Source organism: Chlamydotis macqueenii, chromosome 6 (assembly GCF_036417535.1).
Source record: "Chlamydotis macqueenii isolate bChlMac1 chromosome 6, bChlMac1.mat, whole genome shotgun sequence".
NCBI classification, from domain to species: domain Eukaryota; kingdom Metazoa; phylum Chordata; class Aves; order Otidiformes; family Otididae; genus Chlamydotis; species Chlamydotis macqueenii.
Window position 1 is genome coordinate 22,857,510 of NC_141561.1, and position 26,647 is coordinate 22,884,156.

Genomic DNA, 26,647 nt, shown 5'->3' on the forward strand with positions numbered 1-26,647 from the left:
AGTTCCATCTTCATAGATTAATTTTTTTCTCCTGTCACATCTATTAGTTTTTGATGAGTAACATAAGATTTTTCTCTTTATGCATACCTTGAAATTTTCTCACCATATGGAGGTGTTTAGTTTTCCTAGTTCATTACATTCTATTAAAAACATTCTACTTGGAGAAGGCAGCAAAGAGATTTTCTTTTACCAAACAAGAATTCATTTGCATTTAGGCTTACATTACTGCATATTATTTAATGCAAGATAGCAGTTAAATTGAGCATAAAATACTGAGACAGAGCTTGCTACTGTCCTCAGTTATATTTGGGGGAATGGAAACAAAGTCAATTTAAATCTGTCTCACATAAGGGAAAATAACACAGCTTTGGTCTTTTTAACTAGTAATTCTAATGTCTGTACACTGGTCTCTCTAGCTGTGGTTTTTGAAAATTCTCATGGGGTAGAGTTGGATATAGCTGGATCTGTGAGGTGACTATAACCCTGAAGCCAGAATGGCAAAATCAATAATAATTTCAAATACATTTTTGGAAAAGATACAGAAGAGCACTTAGAACGCAGAGGAGGTCAGGTTCCAGCGTGCAGACAGAATAGGTAGTGATTCTGTTTCCATATACTACCAGCAGAGCTGGCAGCAGGGTTGTATGGTGCTTCCCACTACAAGATCCTGTTCTTACAATGTGGCCACTTTTTCACTGTTTATGCTGAATTTGCCATGCTGAGAGTACGCTTCTGGCTGATTTTTAAATTGAAATGGATCAAACCTCTTTGACATTGAGGTTGGGGGAAAATACATAGCACATATTAAATAGCTTTTCCCAGTGATACACTAGCAATCCCGTCCTTTGGAGTAGGAGCATAACATTTGGCGCTTGTTCTGGCAGTAAGGAGCGCCATTTGCAACCCCCCACAAAATAAACCATATTGTTAAGCCTTGAAAAGATCTCTGTGGAAACTGACTCACTGGAGGCTTGTTACAGCTTTACTGCAAGCTTATGCGCACAGGCTGTGTGCGTTGCGTGTGCAGAATTCCCACACTGTTCATCTTTGGTCCTGGGCAGCTTGGGTGTTCCTGTGTCGATGCTTAATGGTGTGGCTTTCTCACAATCACTCATTCTAGTTGCTAGAGCAACATTTTGATTATTATAAAGCCAGACACTAACTGTAAACCACAGTTGTCTCCCCTGTGCTTTTAACACCCTCTGCTGGTGCCCAAGTAGGAAATGAGTGAAGCGATAGCCCATTCTTCTCTGGAGATGTGAGATATATGATAGTTTTAAAGAAGAGGGCAATGCAGAAATGATTTGTAGGGACACAGGAATGAATGTGAGTAAGAACAGAGGACAGACCCACTGAAAGCATGAATCTCCACTCTCTGATGGAGTGTGGTGCCGAATGCTTTTTTCTATCGGTAGATGTCTTAAACTCCTTTGCAAATTATGAATGCTGTGCCTAAGAGAACATGGGAACAACCCACAAAAAGAATAGAAATCTGTGATTAATAACAATTATTCTATTTACTCAAATATTTGATAGTTTAAAAGTCCTAACCCTGCTAATGATCCAAGCTGAAGTTTTATATTGCTTTCCGTACTGGAATCTCCATATTGCAGTTTGTTGAAAGAATCCCCAAATCATCAAGAAACTACACCAAAAAAAAATTACTTGAAAGGAAGACTGAAAAGTGAAATGCTCAAAAGCAGAGAATTTCAAGAGTGAAGGCTGACTGAGCAGTGTTAATGAAGTCCTCTTTTCTGTGTTTGTTTTGGTACAGACTTCAATTCTTCGTGTTTATTATGGTACACTTTTGATTGCCTGCTCACATGTATTTTTCTTCTGACAAACTCAATTAAAACAACATCTCACCTCAAAAACCATGCTAGGTTTCTTTTTGTACAACTTAATCTCTGTGACTGTTTAAAACCTACATAAATGTGTGCCTTCTTCATTGAAAGCATATATCCTGAAAGGGGGAAAGTACTTAATCTCCTTTATACTGAGGAAACCATACTGGACAAAGAAGATACAAGCAGATTGAGTTGTGCAAATTCATACAGTCATTCTTGCTATTGGGTGAAGCATATGTCTTTTTTTCTGACATATCTCTCATGCTTTATTTCCATTATGTTCCCTATATTGTCTTTATGTTTCTGTTGTGCTAAAGAGTTGCAGGAGCTCCCTCTAGTGCACGAAGTAATATTCGAAAAACACATGGATCGAGTTTGTGAAGCTTACAGGCTGAAATGTCCCCTTTATGTTTTTCATATAATGACTCCAGATCCTCTATACTGGAAGCTTATTGGAAATAATTTATTTGAAGGCATTTTGTATAGCAAAGCTCCTATAGGATGTGCTGAAATACTCCTCTGAAAATCACCTTTTCATCCCTCTTCTTCCCTGGTTAATTTGATGTGGTAAAATGCAGATTCATTTTCTGTACTAAATTGTCCATAAGAGTTTGGTGCCGTGCTGATTTTTATGCATTTAAATAATTGGAGTGATTGTGAAGACGTGATTTGCTATTTTGTCAACTCTAAATGCATTTAATAAAGTTGAGAAGATCTTTCAGTTGACAGTGAAGGACATAATCTAAGTGTTAATCCTGAAAATAATGCAATTTTTAACATTGCCAGGCAAATTAATATTCACTTATTTCAGTTTTCAAGCACTTAAATATAGCTCTGGGCATTTGAAAGTACACTGTAATGACAACATTAGAATTCACTAGATGCAGCCTTGAAGAGCCCACACAACACACCAGTAATAATCATGTTCATTCACCGTATTAGCTACTCTAGCAATAAACACAATAATTTTGCTTCTGATTTCCCTATATTTCAATTTACTTTTCCCAGATGACCAAAAAGAAAGCTTATCTGTTAAGATATTCAGTAGATTGTCAAATGTGGAACTTGGTAGAGCATTAGCAGAATGTTAAGGGAACTGTTTCACATGCTCATGAAATTGTGAGCCTACAAGAAGAACAAAGAGAGAGAAAGAGAGCAGGAAAGCAGGCAGTGTTCTGGCAAGATTATAGATGCAATGACAAGGTGTTTGTTTAGAAGTGGTAACCTCTCCAACATTCACATGAAAACTTTGTTATAACAGAACTGATTTTCTGTGTGGATGGTTTATATAACTGTCCAGTGATATGTGTGCATTAGTTCCTGTCCTCTCCTGGGCTCTGTGCCAGAGTCTGTTCTCTTATACAGTGTTAGCATAGGGTTAAAAAAAATAGCTTTTATTTTCTGTTTTTAAAGTGGTTGCATAAAAGCAGTATGTGCAAGTATTTCTAACTACTTCATGCAGTCCTAACTGTACCAATTACTTTTAGGGGCTGCTCTGATATTTTGGCACCAATTTAACGTATATGAAAGTAATTTACTTAGAGGCCTGTTCAAGTTCTTCATTTTGCTCTAAGTGGAAGTGCTCAGGGTTCAATCATTATCACAGCCTGTAACAATTTGGCTAGTGCAGAGGCTGTGTATATGGTCCCTGGCAATGAGTCACATGGTGACAGCATATGGCAGAAGAGATAACAAAGACAGGAGTGTGAGATGAGTAGGAGTCTGTGAAAAATACATTTTTCATGTGTTAGTAATGAACTTCATAATGAAAAATGTGAAGGTCTTTATATGTCATCAGAGCTCTTTAATGTAAACAAAATTGTCAGTAGGTCTGCTGGCTTATATAAGTAGGCTTTGCATAAACTAAATAGTTGCAGAGCCACGAGGGAAGGTTTTGGTACATTGCTATCTCCAGTTCCAGCCATATGGATGGAGACGATACACACCTCTGGGCTTCCCTTCCAAATGCCAGTGTGAACGGCAGTGCCTCAAAGAAAAGCTTGCACCACCCCATCTCTGTTATCATTTCAGCTACCTGATAATCTATGAAATATCTGTGTACACAATATCATTGTGTACCCTGAATTCTGGAGACCCTAGTGGCAATTTCTGCTGGAAACAGTTTCTTCTGTTTTATCTAATCATATAATTGAACTCCAATCTGACCAATACAGAACTAGCCAGAGTAGTCTCAGTATGAAATGTGCAGATGCGATTAGTAATTCTCGTTTGATCTATTACTATACAGCAATGAGTAGCATTGTGGAGGAAAAGAACAGAATCCTTGGTCCAGGTTGCTGTGTATTTTCCAGTGTAGGCATCAAAATAACTTAATTTCTCCAGTTCAAGGATCCCTGGTCCAGTTCAAGGATCCAGTTCAAGGATCCCTGGTCCTTGAAGCCCTTCCATGAATTTGCATGAAAAACTATAGTCCCTTCTTTTTTACCATGAGTTTTTATTGTGGTGGTTCTAAGGACAGCTCTAAGGATAATGTTGGAAATGAATGTTGGAAACATTCAAGGCGAGGTTGGACGGGGCTCTGAGCAACCTGATGTAGTTGTCCCTGCTCCTTGCAGGAGTGTTGGACTAGAGGACCTAAGAGACACTAGGAATGGGAAAAAGAAGTTCAGAAATCAATAGACAAATAGAAAGCTAAGTGATATATATTTCTTCGTTAATCTTGTAATTTGGAGGGAATTTAACTCACACTGTTGGCCTTCTTTAGAGTGGTAGAGTAAGCAAGTACTCACCTCTTCCCTGAGTAACCTTCTCCCTGCAAAAGGGTTACGGAGGTGCTTGGGTTAACATGGGAAGGACAATTTGGCTGAAGGTACTTTTTCCCTTTGTGACTCCTCTTGCCTGCCTGAATGTGCGTTGCTATCATAGTTTAGATAAATAAAATAAATAATGGAAAAGTTACAGAAATTCCTAGAACATGCTATAATTTGTAAAATATTCAATACTGTGAAGTAGATGTGGGACCTTCTTTCAATAGGAACAACACTCTCAGTTCCAGTTTTCTAGGGAAACAGCCTATTGCCTTGCTCGCCAGTGCTGGCAAGGGCAGTTTGATAATGTATATCGAGTCACATTTGATGGCTCTTGCTCCTTGGCTGTCTTCTGTGTGATTCTGTCCTAACCCATAAAAACATGCACATATGCTCCATTTATCTCTTGCAGTTGAAAGGCAGAAAGAGTGTGTAATTATACTGAGGAAAAAAGAGTCTTTTTCAAGGTTCATGTCCTCAGGCAAGTCAAGCGTATACAAGTAACACATTTGGCACTTATATTTGAAACAGCAATATGATTTTTTTTTAATCTTGTAATTATTTTCTCAAGTTTGGCAGAAAAATTGAATCAGAGATCTTAAAATCAGATTCCTTCTAGTCACTCATATCATCTCTCACAGAGCATTTTGACTGCCTGTCCTACAATGCATGCTGGAAACAGATATTTCACAAAGTCAGTTATGGTTCTGAGTCAGTAAGAAGTAATCAATGTGTCTGATCTGATCATTTAGCAGCATCTTTTTTTTGTCTGTATATAAATGACAAAAATTTGGGAGGTTAATAAATAGTCAGGAAGAGCTGTCCAGTGATTTTGTTCTCGTTTTTATGTTATCTAGTCAAGAACCAGAAGCCCATTGTGCTGGCTGCATGCAGAGAGCACTACCACCAGCACAGGTGTTTGGTTTGTGGTACTCATTTAGAGCCATTCCAAGTTAGAACTCCTGAGGCAAAAATGTCAGATATCTACAACAGAGCTGAAAATGTAATTGGACTATTAGCTTCAGTCATGGTTAAGGAGCAAGTGCTGTTCAGGCATTTAAAGATTTATGATTTATGGCTTTTCTGGAAGAAAGCTTGGCACAAGATTGTGAACGTGTTTGATCTTTGTGTGCTTTATCAACAGTGATGCAGCTGTCTTAACATTAATGATGGCAGTTAGGGAGGAAATACAAATACACATAGCTGAGTTGACTAGTAGAGAAATTAAAAAAATAGATCATTTAGGTTCCAAAATAAAAAATGAAAAAAAATCTTATTTCCAGTATCAGTTATTACACTGCTTCTAATTAGGATTATTCAACCAGATTTGTTTTCATCTTAGGAAATGCAATTATATAAACAATTTGTATAAAAAACTTACATGTGAACTGGATGGAGAAAGACCCAGTAGCTTAAGAGGGGAAAATTATGATTAAGTCTTTGTAAACCTCCCAGTACTGCTTTGTCCATCCTCACTCTTTTAAAGTAGCTGACCTCATATGCATGAATCTGCAGGGACTAAAGAAACATCTTCTCTCATGCCACTCTTCCCCTGTAGCCTTTTCCACAATGGCTCAGATGGTTACTTTGCATCTGAACCCATTTTCTGACCCAGCCCACCTTAGAGCCACATAGGGGCCAGCAGTGACACCAGGAGCAGAAGTAGGAGATGGTGGTTGTGCAATAGGAAGGTGGTGAGAGTGTCAGCTCCCAGAGCTGAGCACATTTGGGCACAGGGAAAACCAGAAGGCTGTGACTGCCCTTCCACAGCAGCTTCCAGTGACCTGCATGGGGACTGCAGGGCACCTGTCCTCCCTCGTGTGTCCCTCAACGTTCCTTCTCTCTATATCTAGCTATGCGTGCCCTTTCCTCCATCACACTGACACTCCTGCTTGCCGATGGTAAGGGAGCAGAACTGTCAGAAACACATAAATCTTTTTTCTTCTGAGCTTGATTTTCGGCTGTTTTGGATGAAAATTAGCTTCTTGGCCACAGCCAGCACAAGCAACAAGGCAGACTGTGTGGGGTTGAGGACCTACCACAGCAGTCCTCTTTTGAGGACTGGCAGGGGATTGTTCTTTCAGGCCAGCTTGCAGCTCCATTGCAATTCACTGCTAAATCACAAATGAATCTCTATTATTTCAGTCTCCTATTTTTAAATACACATTTGTATGATGTATTCCTGTTATTGCTGTAATACACATACAGATCCAGGCAAATATTTGTTCCCTTCTCCTTCTCTCCTCTTGAGTTGTCTTAATTCTATTGGGAGCCAGTCTAGATTAGGGATTTTCAGCTTGTGGTCTGCAGGCTGCTGGGTTCTGGCAGCTGTTCCAAATGAGTCTGGGAAGTGAACCTAAGAAAAGCCTATTGTCACTAGCTGCACAAGGTACCTCATCTTGACTAGCAAAACTATAGAGGTCCACAAGATAAAGGAGCCTAACACCTGCCCCTCCTCCCCTTTTGTTTCCCCCGATTCGGTTCACACTCTGCTGAGTGTCAGTAGTAGCTACTGCAGGTTCCAGGGGAATGTTGTGAAAACCTGTGTCGACAAAACTGTAACAGGAAGGTTTCTGGCATTCCTTATACTGTAAATTTATAGCCGCTGCTGGACAACAGTCCTGGCCCTGTGTAACAGACTGGTTCCCGTGTGTTCCTGGTATGCTGGGGAAAGGAGGAGGGAGAAGAAAACCAGGAGATTGCCTTGCTAGAGCTCCTGAATGCTACTCAGTCTGTTCGATTACAGTAAGTGTTCTTGAAATGTTGTCTTTTCTCTTTTGTCTGGCTTTTCTGCTATGGAGTTTGGGATAGAGAACCTGGATTGCTGCCTGGAAAGTGCTGTGTGACCTTGTGGCAGTACAGACACAGGACAATCTGCAATAATATTGCACTTCACTGTATGAGACATTCCTCTGGGGTGGATGCATCTTCCTTTCCCCAAGACAGTCTCCTAGTCCAGCTGTCATGGAGAAGCTGAAAATTCCTATGTTATTGCAGAAATTACATTTCTTTTAACACAGGTTAGCTGGGAATATGCTAGGTACATTCAGTATTTCCAGGCAAGCTGGTCTGGATTACAGTAATTAAATTTCTCTAGAACAGCAAACATTTTCACACTGTGATTTGCTTAACATAGGGCAACAGTCCTTCTCCTTTATACAGCCCACAAAGAGACACTTAAGAGTCAATTAAGCCAAAGAAGATTTTGAGATTATGTTTAAAAAGGAGGTGAGTGGTTGAGAGATGGCAGGGACAGAATTTCAGCTGGACAAAGTGATATTTTTAGCGATGATGTGAAAATTAACACCAACATTAAAGAGAAATAGGAGAAAGGGGATAAATTATGAAATACATACAATAGGTCCCTTTCCATTTCATAAGGACAGGGCTACTTCTGTGATATCCCTAAAAGCCAGACATCACAGAATTTACACAGCTTGGGCTACATACTGAGAGAGGTAAAAAGAGGTCATCTTTTTCAGAAACATACTGTAGTGAATTGGGATGTAAAGAGATGTGATTTTCTAGGGAAAATGCCAGGTAGAGTAATTTCACCTTTCCATATCAGTCTTGGGTTAATTATTGCAGCGTTCTCTGTGCATTTGTGGAGGCAATTTTTTTCTCACATTGCAATAAAGATTCATTTAACAACAGAAGCAGCTCAGAGTATGTTTAGAAATGTCTGTCCCTCACGAGTTATCAGGGAAGATGAGCTGAAATTCAAAACAGTATGAACAAATGTGAACAGACATGGTTTAAATAGTATCAGGTTAGGCAGCTGCAAGCTCTGTAGGAGGTTAAGAGGAGGGAAGGAGTACATTTAGAAATACAAAATATTTATTATTTTCCAATGTTAATTATATTTTGTTCAGATTGTCAGGAATTAATAGTATTATTCTTTTACTGGGGTTTTTTTGGGAAATACCTACACAGATGCACATTAACTCAATGTTTGTATTTTATTTACTCATTATTCCCATTGTATTATGGAATTAATGTGAAAAGCGAAGCATATTAATCCCTATTGTTCAGATCTAATAATTTGATTCTAAATGCCTTTGCATGTTTTTAATCAATACAATTACTACCTGTAAAGTATCTGAAGAACACTGAATTAACTGGTTAACTAATACAGCAGTTATGAGTTTCATTTCATGCTCGTTAAATGTGTGAGACCACAATTGGATTTTACTGTAAAATAAAAAGAAAAGCCCTTATCCTTCATAGCCGGTATTTCCTCCCTAAATTTATGCTGTTGGACTTTGCCCATTACTGAATCAGATGATGATGATGTGCCCTCATAGCAGGAGAAAGTAATGATGTTGATGGGTTGTCCTCAGAAGATGCATGTTGTCCCTTGTGACAACATTGTTGTCCCTCTGCTTTCATAGAGTCACAGAATATCTCAAGTTGGAAGGGATCCATAAAGATCGTGGAGTCCAACTCCCTACTCCTTGCAGGACAGGACTACCTAAAACTAAACTATGTGACTAAAAACTTGAACTCTGACAGGCTTGGTGCTGTGACCCCTTCTGTGGGGAGGCTGTTCCAGTGACCGACCACCCCCTCAGTGAAGTGCCTTTTCCTAATGTTCACCCTGAACTTTCCCTGACACAACTTCACTCCATTTCCTTGTGTCCTGTCATTGGTCACTAGCGAGAGATCAGCACCTCCTCCTCCTCCACCTCCCTTGAGGAAGTTGTAGACTGCGGTGTAGTCACCACGTTTTGATTAGATCTGTCTGGTCGTGAAAGTTCTTTGTGGTTAGCAGAGCTGTGGTGGTGCTAAAACATCCCAGTCAGGGACGGGAGAAGTCTTCTGTGTCAGAAGCACTAAGAAGGAAGGCACTACCCTAGCAAGATTACAATCCAATTTTGAGAACCACCCAATAGATAAACGGCATAGTCTGAGAGACTGGGATGAGACAGGATAGGTAGCAGGTTCAGCACATCAGCACCCTCCGCTTTGACAAGCTTTTTGTAGACATCATGGGAAACAGAAGTTTTAACAAAGATAAGAAGGTTGTTTTGTGGATATTTGCCAAGAGCAGAATGCTTTTCTTTTCCACCAATGCACAAATATGTAAATTAAACAGAACTGCTGGAGTGATTTTTATATTTATGACAGAAGACTTAAAGCTATTGAAGTAAAAAAATACTTGGCTGAAAGAAGAATGTTTGCACTTTTTAAAAACTGTGTTCTGGTCTAGCCATCAGTGTGGGCTTTCTTTCCTCTATGTACTTTCATATACTACAGAAACAACCATTTACCTTTTTTAGGAAATATCGTCTATCTAGATGGAAAACATCGACATAGATGATTAAAAATCTCCTTCTGTGAAGCAGGATTACAGAAGGTGTTGGACTGGATATTGTTAGATTATTTCTTCTGAGTTTCATTTTTAGCAAAAATTTATTTCTGGAAAGGATGACAGGAAGAAGAATGAGGAATAGATAGGGCAGCGGGAATTTGAGGGAGATGTGCTGCACTCCTTCGATATTTCTTCATTTCATGTATGTTCATGTGATGCACTGTCCTGAACTTGGAGAATAAGGAATGTGGAATCACCAGAAAAGACACAGGATGAGTTTAAATTAACTTCTCTTCCCTGCTTCCCAGAGGCTTTACCTTGTTCCTGACCTCCCCAGGGAATTCACTAGGTAACATTCAATGCCCTTTAGCCCTATGTCACTGTGATGGCTTTTCCTTTCTGTGTTAAAAATGATTACAAAATGCTCAGAATGAATTTGTAGACACTAGACTTCCAGGACTTCAGCTGCAGCATTCAGCAGTGTTTTCAGTTGCTCATTCTCATCACTTGTCAAAGATGTGAGTAGATACTGTTGTCTCCATTTTACAGATGGAGAAGTTGTAACACTCAGAGGTAGAATGACTAGCTGGGGTCACACATTATGTGATCCGCTGCCACCCAGGAGACAGTGGTGCTCTCGCCTCACTTGGGTGGCGTTTTGACTACACTAAAGTAAAGAGTTTTACCATGGATTTTAATAGGTTCACGATTTCACCCCCTAATCCACACTCCATCCAGTTTTTAACACACTTACATTTGGCATGAAACCACTTCATCTAAAATTTCACCACCTAGGCCTCAGAGGGCAGTTCTGGCATCTGGGTGTGATCAAAGCATAGGAATGCTTATCCAGTCCTGTTTGTCTAGAGGCATGCTTCCTTGGAGACTTGAAGGTGAGAGATGTATACAGAAGCTATAAAGGTATCTGGAATCAAGTGAAATAAATCCTCCAGCAGCTCATTAGTCTTTAACTTCCCTTCAGTTTGCCTTTTAAGTAGTTCCTGTGTACCTATAGTATGGGTGAGAGGTAGGTCTTAAAAACCAGTAACCTCACTACCTAATATTTATCATACTTTTTCATCTTCATCCTTATGGTTTGTTTCTCAAGAAGTAAATAATTTAATGTAAACATATTAAAGTCACGGATACTGAGAAACCAGTAATTCTCATGAGAGATGATGAAAAAAATGCTTTATCTTTTGTAGGTTAAAAAAATGCAGCAGCAGAGAAACCCATGACACACTGGCTTGAGATTCCTTATGACAACCGTAGTCACACCCCTACCAGAATATCAGGAATGCTCACAGCAGAGTTAGCATTTTCTGACATTTTATTCAATGCAGTGTAGTTATAGTAGCTGTTTCATTGTAGCAGGGAAGTAGAAAAATGACAGGAAAATAAGACATCATTAGCTGTGTTCTGGGGTTTTTTTTGCACTGGTCATAGTCTGTTTCAATATTCTTTTTCCCTTTGACATTCACAGTGAAGTAGCATTTTTGGTAATGGCTGAATCATTTTGTGTAAAAGGGACGGACATTTACAGTTTGTCAAAGAAACATTGTAGAAGTGTTAATAATGCAATTTCAATTTAACTTTCTAAAATAAATTTGCTACACTGATTGTATTTGGGCATTTAAAGGGACGCATTTTCCTGTTTATGCTATTAATACATGTAGATTACTGAAGAAAAGCAATTTTAAAATGTATTTTAAAATACACTTTCACATTGTATTTTATTTAAAGAATACGGATTTTAAACCAGACATCATTACTCTGAATGTTTTGATAGTAGCCCATTTGCTGACAGTATTCAAAGCATTTTACAAAGGTAGAAATTATTAGTATTCCTCTCTCCAAAAAGGGGAAAATGAAACACAGTGTGATTACGTGATTTGTGCAAGGTTGTGCAGTGAGAAAAAAAGAATAAAATTGAGCTGTCTTAACCACTGGTCCTGACAATTTCTACTAGTCTACTTTGCTTGGTTTAGTTAGTTTGTAGTTAGTTAACTATATGGGTATGTACATTACAGGTGCTGTAGTTTTGTGAAACTCAGAATATTTTTAAAATGTGATTAATTCCTGTTTCTGTGGAACAGAACATCCTTATGACTGTGTTCCTCTGTCCATACCTTGCTCTACTTCCTGAAATATGCCTAGGAGAATCCAACGCTATGGGCCTGGCTCAAAACCCATTGAGTCAGTTAGGGACTTCGCAGTGATTTCGGTGGGATTTGGATTAGGCCCTGGATCACCAATAGCAGTAAATACTGAGGATTTAAAACAAACAAACTTCTTAGTGATGCTTCTGTTGCTGCTGACACCTTTCGACTTGTGTGGCTTTGGTTCTTTGTTTCTTCTGGATCCCCTGCCAGCCAGCAGGAAAACAGATGTCACTTGCAATTCTTTTCGGTGCCCCAGTTGAAAATAAAGGGTTCAACGGTAGTGCACAGGTTTATCTGATCACCCTGGTAACCTCACACACCATGCTTAACTCCCATTAACACGGAAACTTGTTCTCTGTTCAGAAATGAGCTACACTGAGGTCATGGGAAAAACATGATTCATTGGCTTTTGTTTTATTTCTTCTTAGTTCTTTGCAATACACATTTCCTACATTAACATTTGAGAGTAGTGGGTTAGGTCCCCTCCATCAGTTGATTCTGTAGATCCTAATTGCTGTAGATCTAAAGCATTCATTCAGATGTAAAGGCTCAGAAGAAACATCCCTTTACAGCCATTTAACAAAGGAAGTAGAAAAATGTATTTTTATAAGAGATGTTGTTGGATTTTATTTAGCAGATTCAAATAACTTCACAAATACAGACCTCATGTTAAGACTCTATTATTGTAGTTCATTATATTATTTATTTGTTTGCATATGGCTTGCTCAGTGGTGTAAGGAGCACAGAAATAAAGGCAGCCCTTGCCCTATAGTTTGTAATCTAAGGCCTGTTTCTGCAGAGATTAAATGTGTGCATAAAATTATACACATGAATAGTCCTATTTAAATCTATGGTATTGCTCTCATGCATAAATATTTGAATCTTCAAAGGAATGGAGGCTAAAATTGTTACGTTCTCTGCTTCACCCCAATTTAAATAGGGAGTTTTTTGATTGGCTTCATGAAGTGTTTGTTTGAATGGCCCAAATGCGAATCCATAAATGTACAGATATGGAGTTTGTCAGTCTTAATGCTGATGACCGTTTTGTTACAGTTTCTTACGATCATATTCTGCTTCCCCCTACCAACACCTGCAACTTTCCCTTCTCTACCCTGCAGACCCATATGCACCTTCTCCTGTACAGGGGGGATCAGCACATCATAGCAAACTCTCCGTGTGTGCGCTAGTTGGAAAAGGGCATGAAGTAGCTATAGCTCAAATATCACTGCTGTGCTGCTTTATCTCGTGTTGAAGGAAAGCTCAGTGCAGGTACAATTGTCGCTGCTGTGGCCAGGAGATGGGTAATAATTTGTAAACTATTCTAATTGGCTTACATATTTGAGCTCTTCACCTGATAACTTTTCCCTTATTCAGAAGTCCCGAAAAATGTGATCATCAAGTAGCTGCAGTCATAGAGCTCCATGCATGTACTTTAGTTACATTAATTCCTCAAAGATACTAGAATGTGTTAAGAGGATAATTAAACACTCTGCTCACTCTGCTATTTTATAGGGAGAGCCACTTCTTTTTTTTGTAAGTGTTTTCTAAGCATCTCTTAATGGGAGACCCAAGACTGTAAAGTCTTACAAAACATTTATTGGACTTCAGCCAAGTTGTGACTATTATCCAAAGGTGTGATACCTTACAGAATCGGGGTTTTTTTTTGTGACAGGTCGTTGTTGCAGAAGTACTGTATCTCCTATTAACTAATTGATGTTACATTTCTCTGCCTTTTGAAGCATGACATACCTTTCCATAGCCAACTCAGTCCAAGCCCTGTGGTTCCATTTGTTGCATTTCATCTCGTCGCTAGTGCAGCCAGAGTTCACTGCAGTAGCTTTGAAAGGATGTAACTTTGGGAGGACTCTTTGCTGGGCATGTCTTTTGAATGGCAACGACCTCGTTCCTCAGTAGGAACGACTGCTTTGCTTTCTTGAGCCCAGGTTTGCTGCTCTTGGGGTTGTGTTATTGATCATCTCTTTAAGCACCACCTGGTGGTTCGACTAATTTTGAACATGGATAGGTGTCCTTGAAAATTGCACAGTGCCACATAGTGAGGCTAAAAGGTACTTCAGGAAAGCATCTAGTCCATCCCTGAGCCACACATGCACAGTTCGCTCTAGCTGTGTGACTCCTGACAGACACCTTATGTGTCCTCCCGGGCCTCCAAAGATGGAGGCACCACACCTCCCTGGCAATCTGTGCCAGTATTCACTGTTCACACTGTTAGCAAAGCTTCACCAGTGTCTAACCCGAATCTTTCTTACTGCAATTTAAGCTCTTTATTTCCTGATCTCTGCACGATGGACTAGGTAACTTCTTTCTTTTTTTATCAAAGGCCTTTTAAATCTGAAGGGTTTTTTGTCAGAGTTCTGCTAACACTTGCCTTTTCCTTAGCTGAACAACTTTATGTTGTGCTTTCTGATTATTCTTGTTGCTCTCCTCTAAATTCTGTCCAGTGGTTTTGGATACTTTTGAAGTAAAATGGGCAAACGAAACACACTGCTTTAGCTTAGGTCTTGTCTAGGCTGACTAAAGCGGAACTGCATTGTGTATCTAACCTGCTACTACATTCCAGTACAGTATTTGTTGTTTCCACACAAGTATGGCTTTGCTTACTGTTTAATATCTTTTGTAAACTTCATTTCTTTTTCTGTGGAACTGCTGCTAAGACATTTGGTTCCTACCCTGGGTTATAGAGATGATTCTGCCTGAAAAGTAGTCAGCACGATCTGTGTTGCATAGTAGCATCATATTTCCTTCAGACCAATGCCCAAACTGTATCAAATTGTAAACTTATTTTCCAGTGTACGTGCAGTCCCTCCCATTATGAAGTCTCCTGCAGAATCAGTGTACATTCTACATCCCATTTAATATTCAATAGTATCAGACGTGATACATTCTTGAGAACGCTGCTCAGAACAGACCTTTGGTACGACTGCCAGTTGGACAGTGCTTCACTGGTAATTGCTTTCAAAATAAACCTTTCCAACTGGCTTTGCACCTATCTTGTAAGAATTTAATCTGCCCTTTGCAGAAGGGATTATCATATGAGACAGTGCCAAAGTCTTACTAAAGTAAAGGGTTGAAAAACTACTGTTTCTCCTCAATCTCTCTGTGTTGCTGCCCACTCATGGAGAGAAATTAGATCAGTGTGGCATGATTTGTTCTTGATTAATATATGTCACGTGACTCATCTCCCTGTTCTTTTCCAGGTGCTTACAAATGGACTTTTTCTAGGAAGCAAGTTAAGCTGACATGTCTATAATTTTTCAGCTCCTCCTTTTCCCATTTTTCTGTCTTCTGCTGTGTTCCTTAGTCCCCAAGAATTGTCAGAGGTGACTGCTGCTGGTTCCAAGATGGAGCTGTAGCCTTCTTTAAATTTCTTCAAGCTCTTCAGGTTTCCTGCATGAAATTCTACAAACCCAGCCAGTCTGAAAATAGCTAATTTACATAATATTTTCTCATCCATGCTTTTGCTTTTTCAGGCTGAGATTTTGCCTCTTTCACTCTACAAATTAGGATATTAACCATCTCTCTGCCATTGATCTTTCTAATGAAGACTAATAATAAAAATAAATAAGCAGCTTCTAGCCTTCTTGAAGTATCTGTCGATAGATTGCCCTCTGTTGAGCACTGGGTCAACACTTTTCCTTCTCTTTGTTTTTCTACTAATGTACTTGTGGGATATTTTTCATGGGTCTTGACATTTCTTGGTAGGTCTGTCTCATTTTATATCTTTGCTTTTCTAATTTTGTCCTTTGTTATTCAAATTTTTTTATACTTGCCTTTTTAAAAACCCTTGCTTTAACTTTTCTGAGTATATCCTTGTATTTCAGTGAAGAGCTCTTTCTTTAGCTAATTGCGTCTCTACTACAACTTGTACCTCTGTGCAGGCATATATTGTATGTGTGGTTAGTATTGTTTCATTAAGTAATTGCCAGCTCTCTTTAACTCCTTTTACCTTACACTTGGCCCCCCATGATGTGCTCCAGGAATTTAGCTATCAATATTCTGTTTTCTGGAATTTTTTCTTCCTAGTTCATTGTTTCTACTTTGATGTTCTTACTTCCTTCTGTAAAGTTCTAACACTGGATCGTTTCATGATCACCTTCGCCCAAGTTACCTTCTGTCTTTGCAGCTGATCCTTCTGTGTCGGTCAGGATGAAATGCAGGTGAATAAGCCTTCCTGCTGCTTTCTGCAGATTCTTGTGCTGTACCTTAGCTTTCACCTTGGGTTTTTTCTGTACTTTTGGGTTGAATCAGATTTCTTCTAAATGTTCTCTTATATTCTGTTTTGATTAGGATGTGAGATTTATTGATAAATCTTCATATTAAATTTTTTCAACTATTAGTTTTATGTGGTTTTATTGTAGCTTAAGGGAAACTCTAAAGACCAAAAATGTAATTAATTTTCACTAATTACTGCTATAAAAGGCTTTTACATTTTTTGTCTTACACATTTTATCTCTCATTTGAAGTGTATTCCTAACTAGAATTAAAACCTGGAAGCTAGATTGAGTATATTGTGCTTTATTGATTTTTAAAAAGTAATCTTTTAAAAATATAGAATTTAAAAATAATTTTCATAATGACTTTAATGCCAGTTTGGCCAACCATTTAAGTATATGTTTACCTTCAGTGTCATTGAACTTGATGAGGACTTGAAATCCTTTTTAAAGAAAATGGAAGCAAAAATTATTAATGCTCAGAGTGCTACCTCTGACTTCATTGTTTATTTATACACCTATTTGAAGCTGTTATTCAATGGTTTTGTTTGCATTAGATGCATCTTTCAAAAGATTCTTGCCATTCTTAGCACACTTTAACAGCGAATGCAGGCTGTCTAAGGCACACTCCACACAGTTCCAGAAACCAACAAATATTGAGGGATGTTCTGCCACCCTTCTGGTGGGACAGAAATGTTTATAACTTAAATGAATCTTTGAAAAATTGTTGATTTATTAATGAGAAAAATCAAGAATACCAATTTAATTGTATTTATTTTCCTTTTCATAGACTTCTTGCAAGGTATGAGTAGAAATGAAAAACTATTTGCATTGTTTTCCATATGCAGGCCTCTCCATTAAGATTATCTTCTTCTTTATTGATTTCTGTCATGTGCTTCCCTCATTTCCCGCGTCCTGGCTGACCTGTAGTTTCCTGGTGCATTCGTAGCTCCTAGCACTATTTGATTACTACAAGGACTTTGTCACATCATTAAAATCCTGTAGGAACTAACGAACAGATGCCCAGCTTCAGTAAACAAATACACCAATACCCAGCATCCCAGCAGCGCACGGCATGTGTTTCACCGTACTTCCAGCCTGGCTGTCCGTTCTTTGCTGTATGTGTGTACTGCATGTGTAAGGGAGCTGTGGCTGCCATGGGCCGAGGTGCAAGGTCTTGCCCTTGTGGGAGACCTCCGTGTTTGGTATGATCTGTCCTGTCAGTGAGCTCACAATGCCAGCCAAATTCAGCCCTCATGTGTGTCTTCTGACATTTCATACTGGAAGTAAGTTTTGTCCATGCTGTTAACTACCAGTCCCAACCAAAGCAAAACATCTTCCCATCATTCTGAGGTGGCTGCTGAAGTTTGGTTTTGTTCTCCTTTTTGGTTTTGTTCTCCTTTGTCTCTATTTCTACTGTCCCTTAACCCTCTGCTTTCCTTTTTCCTCTGTGTTGTGCCATGTGCTCCCTGCCTCCTCTCTCCTTTCACTTGTTCGTTACATGCGTTTTCCCATTTCTCTCATCCCCTTCTCTGCTTCTCTCTTGTAGACCCCTGATAGCCTTCCCTTGCACTCTTCCCTTTGCAGAACAAAGCCATCTGCTTTACTCTTTCCTTTTTCCTTCATTAGCCCCTTTGTGAAAGTTTTTGCCCAGGTCTCTGTGAGTGGCCTGCATGCTCTTGCATGTCAGAGAGCGGCTATAAAAGGGTTGCTAGCCAGGCCTGATGATAGCTTAGAAAAGACGGGTAATGGGAGCAGAGCTTTTTCTTCATTCTTCACAGTTTCTTGTGCTGTGCTGTAAGAGAGAAGATTGCTGGATAGAAGAAGGTACTGAAGGAGGAGAGAGTTTCCATGGCAGGGGACTGAGTGGCAGAGGCAGCCGTGTGCAGAGGAATGCTGTTGTGCCCGCTGCGGATGAAGAGCGGCAAGTGGGAAAGCTAGCTATGCCCATGTAGCCTCAGATCTGGTGTGATGTTTGGCCATTGCACACTTCATTAGTATTTTAGAAAGTTTAACAGGTTTTTATTCATCTTCATGTATCATGTCAGTGTTTTAATTTGCTGAGTATTGAAAGCCAAGTTTGTGTTTAGGATGTGTTCAGAGAGCTTTTGCTACTCATGTCCCCTGGGTACAGCTTGGACTTATACATCATTCTTTGTTTTTACAGATTCTTTGTTCAGTTTTTTTATTTTAGCATTTGTTTTATTTTGCTGCTCAACCTTTAAAAATATATTTAATTTTATTTTATTTTTCAGACACCTCTTATTGAACCTCACATCCCACATCGTCCTACTAAAACCATTACACAGGTAACAGGACATAGGTGTGCTGTAGAGCCAGGCTGCTAGACAAATGGACATAACTCCTGTTTCCAACTGTGATGCGTATCAGCTGAAATGATACTTTCTGTTAGATGTTATAAGTATTTGAGACTTAAAATCCTGAATATATACCACATTGCTCTGCAAAAGTAAGCATCTATGCAAGGAATTTTAATTTAGGGAAAAGAGAACTTGTGTTTTGTTTTGGAGAGGAGAGTACAGAGATTGCAGAAAGTTTAAAATGTGTGTGTCTTGGTCCCTTTTTTTTTCTCCATGATCACCAAGGTTCCTTCAGAAAAGATCCTCAGAGCTGGAAAGATTTTGCGGAATACAATTCTGTCCCGAGCCCCTCACATGATAAGAGATCGTAAATACCATCTGAAGACTTACAGGTGTGTGAGCTGATTGTATAGAGGTCTCTGAATTTTTATGCCTGCCATCCTCTGATTTGTGATTTATGCCTTACCATATTCGCAGGTCTCAAAAGGTCTGAAATTATTCTGTGATGCTATTTGATTCTGGATGTTATGCAGTCTTTAATGGGCCTGGTAGATCTTTTTTGAAGTAATTTGACTGGAAATTGAGTTCATGATTGTGAACAGAGCATTCACATACTAAAACTCTTCCAAAGTTAATAGCATAGTTAGCTGGAATATTCTGTGCAATATCAAGTTCAAATGTAGATTCTATTCTCTTTGTACATCAGTAAGAGATAATAGGAAAGCTCATTAATATATTATGTTACTGCACTGATGGCTACAGCAGTACTGCTTAGTGTGGAGTTCTGGAAATTCACCTGGTGAGAAACATTCCTTATATAGATTTTGTGTTCTATTTAAAAAAATTTTTTTTCAGTGTATTGCCAGGCTTTCTTATGTTCCTGCTGGTGGCAGCACTGTCTTGCTAAAGCGGGATAACAATGGGAGTTGTAGAATATGAATCTGACTTCAAAGAGTCAAGATCTATCTACTGTTTGCTTAAGAAAAAATAAATTTGTTTTAGTGTGTAATGTTTAAATCAAATACCTAATGCATTATTCAGAGTATATTGAAATAAAAATTGGTTTAAAATCTGAGTATGTCTTTTTCTGAGTAGTAAATCAATATGTTGCTGATCTGCTTTTGAGATAAGTGCATTGATTTTCCATATTTCAGTCAAAAATGTATTTAATATGATGCAAGGTATTTGGAGCTTGTAAGTTGGTTTGAGCATATGTCACAATATGACATTGCTCATGTTCTAGAAGAACAGAAGAGCATGTATGATAAGTGAAGACCAATGCTGGTCCAAACAACTGCACCATTCTATCTTACACATAACTGGTAAAAACTATTACTTTTCTGTCCTTAGGTTTTTTAAATATGGAATACCAAAATTTAGATTGGATCCAGGTGAAGGACAGTTTTGTCATGAAGAATGGGATTTTAATTGGAAGAGCATTATTTAAGATAAATTTCAGCAATTTCAGTATTAACTATTTGCTTGGTCTCTGAAGGTGATACAAGGGGCGTGGAGCCATGAGAACCTATCTAGAAGGACTAGCCAGCTTCTTCTCTATTCTATGTGTGATCAGTTATAGATTTGTAAGTTTTTGATCACATTGCTTATTTGCTTCTGTTCTGCTGAGCTAGGAAGTGTTATGACAAAGAATTTTACTTAGTGACTATGTGACTTTTTGGTTTTTCCCCTTCTTTGGGCATTTTCCAGAACTTGCGGCCTGCTGTTGTCTGCCTCTGGGTCAGTCAGGAGCTACAAGGTGACCAGCATCTAGCTTGAGAGCACCTCAGAAACACTGTAAACCTACAAACCAATGTCCCCAAATACAGTGTGGATAGAGTTTGGTTGCAAATGGAGGAACACTCTGATAACACTCACTCTTCCTCTGGAAGCTGTTCTCATTGGCAAAGCTTTTACAGTGTTAGATGATTGTTTTCATGCAGGATTGTGAAAAGCATGAGGCTTTTGCTACCCCATGGTATACAGAGAAGGTTTCCTTTGAAATCTGGGTTGGAGGTTGTTGCTGCTGCAACAGGTTTTGTACCAGGTCGCACAGGGTTCACTCTGATCCTCTAAACTTTGCCTTTCTGAAAATACTTGTTGTTCTGCTGAGGTGATCCTCTCAAAACAACACCTTCACTGGTATTTCAAGCATATATGCGTAGATGGTGACATTGTATTTTCTGTAGGGAGATTTGACTAAGATTATACAGAGTTTAAGATACTACTGTTCTTAGCAAATGTGCATGATCTCTCTCTTGACTAGCTCCCTTTTCATTTCTGTCTATGTATTTGTCCTTCAGGCAATGCTGTGTGGGGACCGAACTAGTTGACTGGATGATGCAGCAAAGTCCTTGTGTCCATTCACGAACCCAGGCTGTTGGCATGTGGCAAGTATTGCTGGAAGAAGGTGTTCTTAACCACGGTAAGATAAAGAAAATCGGCATCTTGACTAAAACATGGGCAATGTGTGACATCAGTGCCTCTGTAGATCTCTTCCATAAAAAAGAAAGGGATCGTGAACTCAAAAGAAATGCTGCAGAGCAACCTATTCATCCATAAGTGCAAATGCAATGCACAGACAGTAGTACAAGAATCTCACTACCAGTATACCTTTTTAACTTATGAGAATATTGAAAAGTAAATGGATAATTTATAGTAACTCTAATTATACTTAGGAGTACACTGGCTTGTGATTGCACTGCAAGAGCTGTGTAGCACTCAGGCCAAAACCAAGAGATGTATTACCATAAACAAAACAGGTCTTCATTAAAGATTTGCAGCATTTGGAAGTGAATGTGAGCCTTTGTCTTTGCTCAGATCTGTATTTTGGAATGATTTTCAGTGGTTTTGGAATGGTTCCCAAATTCAGCACTCCAAATAGTCCAGTGCAGAGATCTGGGATTTTATGTTAGTTTTCTGACTGTATTTTACATTGACTTTCAGTTTCCATTTGGCAGGATTAACTTGGTAACAGGATATTATAGCCCTCAAAAGAGCAGCTTTCTAAAACAATATTCATATCTGAAGCTTTGCATGTACAGTTTTATTAAGTTCAGAAGAGCAGCTCTATTATAGTACACCTCCATTTATCCTCTGTTGTGCTTCCCATATCCCAGGGAGAAATTTTCACACTGAGAAGAGAGATTGTTTCCACTGCTTCCTTACCCTAAGGGCTCTAACTTTAATTCCTGACAAATATTCCCTTGAATTCCCCGAGGCAGGCTGTGGCAAGCTGAATCACAGTATCCAACTCAACACATCACTCTGACTTGCTTGGAAGACCAAGGGTTTGTCCTTTGCCATATCAGAGCCTCTCTTCAAAAGTCTTTCCATTAAGTTCTTCCACCAGGTCATAGGTCAATGAACTTGCCCCTGGGATTATATCTTTATGATGTACATTTCTGGTACATCAGAAAGAGTTTAAATGCTTTTGTTACCTTTTAGCCCTGTCTGAAATGTGTAGAGCAAGGTGTTCAGGCTAGAGAACACCTCTTGGAAATTAATAATATAACTGTTTCTCCAGTGTGAATTGTTTGTCTAAATGAAATGGTTTGAAACAGTAAGAACAAAACTAGATCTCATAAGAAAAACACACAAGTACACATGCATGTATGTATACACACCCACAACACAAATATATAGAAGACTTTTCTGAAGTATTTGTAGTACACAATTTCAAAGTGTACTCTCCAACCTACATAATTTCAACATGTGTGAGAAGTAAAGGTGTTTCATACTCTTGCAGTTTCTCTGTAGCTTTCTCTCCCTTCTTAACTAATATATCTGTAACATATACAATGATACACAGATTTCTACAAGGTTAACTTTAATAAGAAGAGCTTAGTGTTTGACTTGTTATGTTATTTTCAGTGGATCAGGAACATTGCTTTCAAGACAAATACTTATTTTATCGATTTTTGGATGATGAGCGTGAAGATGCCCCTTTGCCAACCGAGGAAGAGAGAAAGGAGTGTGATGAGGAGCTACAGGACACTATGCTTCTTCTGTCTCAGATTGGGCCAGATGCTCATATGAGGATGATTCTCAGAAAACCGTAAGCAGAGTAATGAGTTGATATTATACATAGTCCTTCCTTGTGACATGGAAACAAGAGAAACGTACATTTATTATCAGGCATCTTTGGCCAGTTATTTCACTTCAGTACAGTTTGTTCAACTCTAAAGTTTAAGTCCATATTAAGTCATTTCCAGTCTTTATTAATGCTTATAAGTTGAACTGTGTGTTGAGAATAACCATCAAAGGCCATGAATGCCATCCTGAATGCCTCCTTGAGGAAGGAGCTGCATTATGAGTTTTTATTTCGTTTCTGAATCTCCCCAAAAGTAAGTCACAGGTAATAGAAGAGTCCAGCTCCGTTAATGCTTTGTGTGTAGATGTGCCATTCAAGAAACTATGCTGCTTTCAGGTACTGTGAGTGAGTAGAGTGGTAGGATGGCAGCACAGCAGGTACTTTTCAATTACAGTCGTCAGTGGCAGCCATTAATTAGATTCATCCTTGGTAGCACTTTATTGAATTAAGATAGGTTGGACTTGGCCTGTTGTAGTTTGCTAGCAAGGTGTGAAATATGGCTCTGTGGGTTTATTTATCCATTGTTATTGTTTTAAGATCAATATATTTTTAAAAATAAAAGCTTTCTGTACCTAGGCCTCAGAAGACATCTGCCTAGACTTTTCATAGCTATCAGATTATGTCCTCTCATTCACCAGTTGGCTAACCATCCTTTCAGCAATATATTCTGGTCACACTGAAAACTGCACTAAAGGCCTTTTTTACAGGCAGCTTTATAGTGACTTCAAAGCAACCAGTATAAACTCTGTTTGACCCTCCATTGAAGGAAACCTCTTCATTATGCAGGTAGTATTTAGGGGCCACTGAAGACATATTTTACTGCTAATTAAGCGCACTGAGAATAATGAATTACTTAAGGTCATCTTCACTGTAAGGGTCAGTTCAAGAACATACACAGACAAACCAGACTGGGAGCATGGTGCTTCCGTAAACCCTTACGATGCCAGGGAAGTGAGGTGTTTTCTGCTCACAGAGATGTCCTGTGCATCCTCTGCTGAGGAGTGAAAGAGAGCTTCTTGCACCCATGAGCAGATGCCAGACATTAAGAGCAGTGCTGTGTGTGACCCTGCACCTCTGCACTGTCTCCTTTGCCTCAGGCTGACTGAGCAGGTTGGCTCTTGGAGAATTGCCCTCTTAGGTTATCATGGTTTTTCACTGCCTACTGCATTTGCTTTCCATCATGACTTTCAGAGCAGCAAGTGTAAGTTTACCCTGGCAGGATCAATGTTGATTATCATCCACACGTCATGCAGAGAGCTGAGAGGCTGGAATGATGCTGTGGAAGGTCCTGCTCTCCCCTCTGGGTCGTCACTTGCACAGCATCACCTGGAAGAATATTCATAGGAGATTTTTCATGCAATATAGTGAAGGGAAAGAGGTTTTCTCAAGACTGACAGCCATCTGACATCTTTCCCTATCCATATCCCTGAAAGTGCTTATTTTTGCTGCCCTTTGCTCATGGAAGCAACTTTGTACTGTCAAGCACCATATTAACTACTGCTCAAGCATTCAGTTTACACGCATTATGATTCTGTTAGTTGAAAATCCACTCTGGGCTGAGCTGTATCAAAGCTGTTAAAATCTCCGTGAATCCTCCGAGTCCTGCTAGTTTTGACTAGACACCATTACAGCTGCCAAAATTTCAAGGAATTGTCAGGGCTTCAGAGTCACTGGCTCTAGCTGACCTGAGCTTGACCCACAATTTTCAAACCAACACAGCTGCATTTTATAATAGTCACCATTTCCGGAGAGGTTGCAGAGCTCAGATAATTACCCTGAAAGAAATAAGACAATATTCTTTGATGAGAAGATTACTTCGAGAATTTGATTGTATAATGAAGCTGTTGCTTTGAAAGGTACTTTCTATTGTTCAAAATCTGAAAATCTCTAGCAAAAAGTGTCACTTGTTTTGACAGCCAACTTAAAAAATTCTCTGTTTATTACATTAACTGCAGCATTTTAACTGTCAAACTGTGAAAGAATGTTCTATAGTTTAAAAAACAGAATAGAGCTCAGGGAAATTTTTGGCAGGCTCTTGTTGCTATTGGGTGTTTTTTTTTTCCTTCGGAAACACATACACTATGAATGTGAAAATAGCTTTTTGTGAAGTAATAAACACAGCTCTCTGTTCCTTATAATGCCTGGAGCACAGGTGCAGACCTTGAGCAAGTCCCTGGAAAAAATATGGTAAGATTAGCACATCTCTTCCTTACAAGCGTTTCAGTCTTTCAGTATGAAAATACATCCTGAAAATATTAGTCTAGTTATTTTTGTTTTATTTTAATGATGTTCAGATATAGCTAACTTGATGGTAAACCCTAATTAAATAGAATGCTATAATACAAAGCTAAACACAGTAATAACAGGAGTCTTTAAAGGGAGAATTATATTCATCAGACAACAGTATTTAACTTAGATGATGTTGTGGATTATATTCTTTTTTAATACTCTAGGCTACAGTAAGTTAGCAGTATGACTGAAACAATAAATATGTATTATATATTAGTGATGACTTCACTCGGCAAGTTTTTTTCTTAGTACAAAGAGTGTTTGACTCCACATGTGATCAGTAATCACATTTTAGTGTCACTTGGAGAGGTATACTCAACAGGATGCTAGGGAGAGGAAATTAAAACAAATCTAGACATGATAAGCAGCACAAAAATATATATAATAAAGTAACAATTTAATTGTTGCTAAGAATCCATAGGTTTGTGAAGTTTTTGTAAAAATTAAGGAAGATCTATTTATTCTTTTGTTCTTTTTTTTTTTTCAATTTAGAGATCCCACCCAGCCGTTAATAGTAAGAACCACACTGAATTTCTCCATAAAGACTGTATTAAGTTCCATAGTCATTGGTGGAGTTTCCTGCCAATGACATTTAATAAACCAAGTGTTATTCCTGAGACAGGAAATACAGATTATCTTTCCACATAGCAGTTCACTGACATTTGTGGGTATTATATGTGGTAAATGGTATTTATGGAGTTAATCAAGAAGCACTGGTTCAAGGGCAAATATTACGTAATTAGCTTCTGTGCTGCAGTAAGTGAACATGCATTCACTTTCACACTCAGACACAGGTAGTGGCTAAAATTATTCATGTCTCCTATATATTCTCTATACTTGAAGATAAAATTTGTACTCTGGAAATACATGCTTATTTGACATGTAATCGCAATCTTATCAAGCCTTTGATCTTTTCCCTTGTTCTTATTATCTGAGAATTTTCTGGTTAGCTATGTAATAAAAATAATCAATGCTACTGCTTGTGTGTACATGGTTTATCAGTGGCCAAGTACTGTGTTATTGTCAACATCCTAGTTACAGAGAAGCTCAGTGTCTCTGACCTTGATAAATTCTCCAAACACTGAACAGTTTTTATTGATCACTTAATATCACCTGAGTTCTCTTGTCCATTAATGTGCAGCCTCATTCTCTACCTATTCCATTTATTATCCTGTCTATAACCAGCTATTGCTGTTAGAATGTGTCCCCTGCAGAAACTAGGTCTTTACACAGCAGGGTCCTATAAATCAACATCAGTGGGTCACCACACAGGTTTTACAGAAGCAGTGATGCCTAATGTCTCTCCATGTGACATCTGCAGAAGCAAAAGTAAAGACTGAGTACATCCACTACAGATTGTCAGTCCTCCCAATGTGCTAACACAGGAGGCAAATGGACATGTGGAAAGAAGAGTGTACCCTTTTGTCCTAATAGAGATCTGATGTAGTAAGACATTATCCTGTTATATTTTAATATCATGCAGACGTTTGATAATTTGTTACACTGTGTTTTCCATTTTCTAAGACATGCTGGTTTTGGAAGCATGTAGAATAGAATGTAGTAAAATTAGTAATAGCGTGTAGAAGTTTTTACTTCCTATGAGAAGTATTATTTGTTAAAATCCTTACTT

At 38.7% G+C, this 26,647-nt stretch overlaps 1 protein-coding gene across 3 annotated transcripts in view; it reads left to right on the forward strand.

Annotated features, from left to right (window-relative positions):
• Positions 1–26,647, forward strand: part of RAPGEF4 (Rap guanine nucleotide exchange factor 4) — a 152,751-nt gene that overhangs the window by 77,654 nt on the left and 48,450 nt on the right. For 2 of the 3 annotated variants that reach the window (XM_086750857.1, XM_086750860.1), the window contains 4 exons: positions 18,573–18,626; positions 18,924–19,030; positions 20,939–21,060; positions 22,509–22,692. In XM_086750857.1, the coding sequence (XP_086606983.1) occupies positions 18,573–18,626; positions 18,924–19,030; positions 20,939–21,060; positions 22,509–22,692 (467 nt within the window). The remainder of the gene's footprint in view (positions 1–18,572; positions 18,627–18,923; positions 19,031–20,938; positions 21,061–22,508; positions 22,693–26,647) is intronic. The other variant, XM_086750859.1, reaches the window with a different exon arrangement.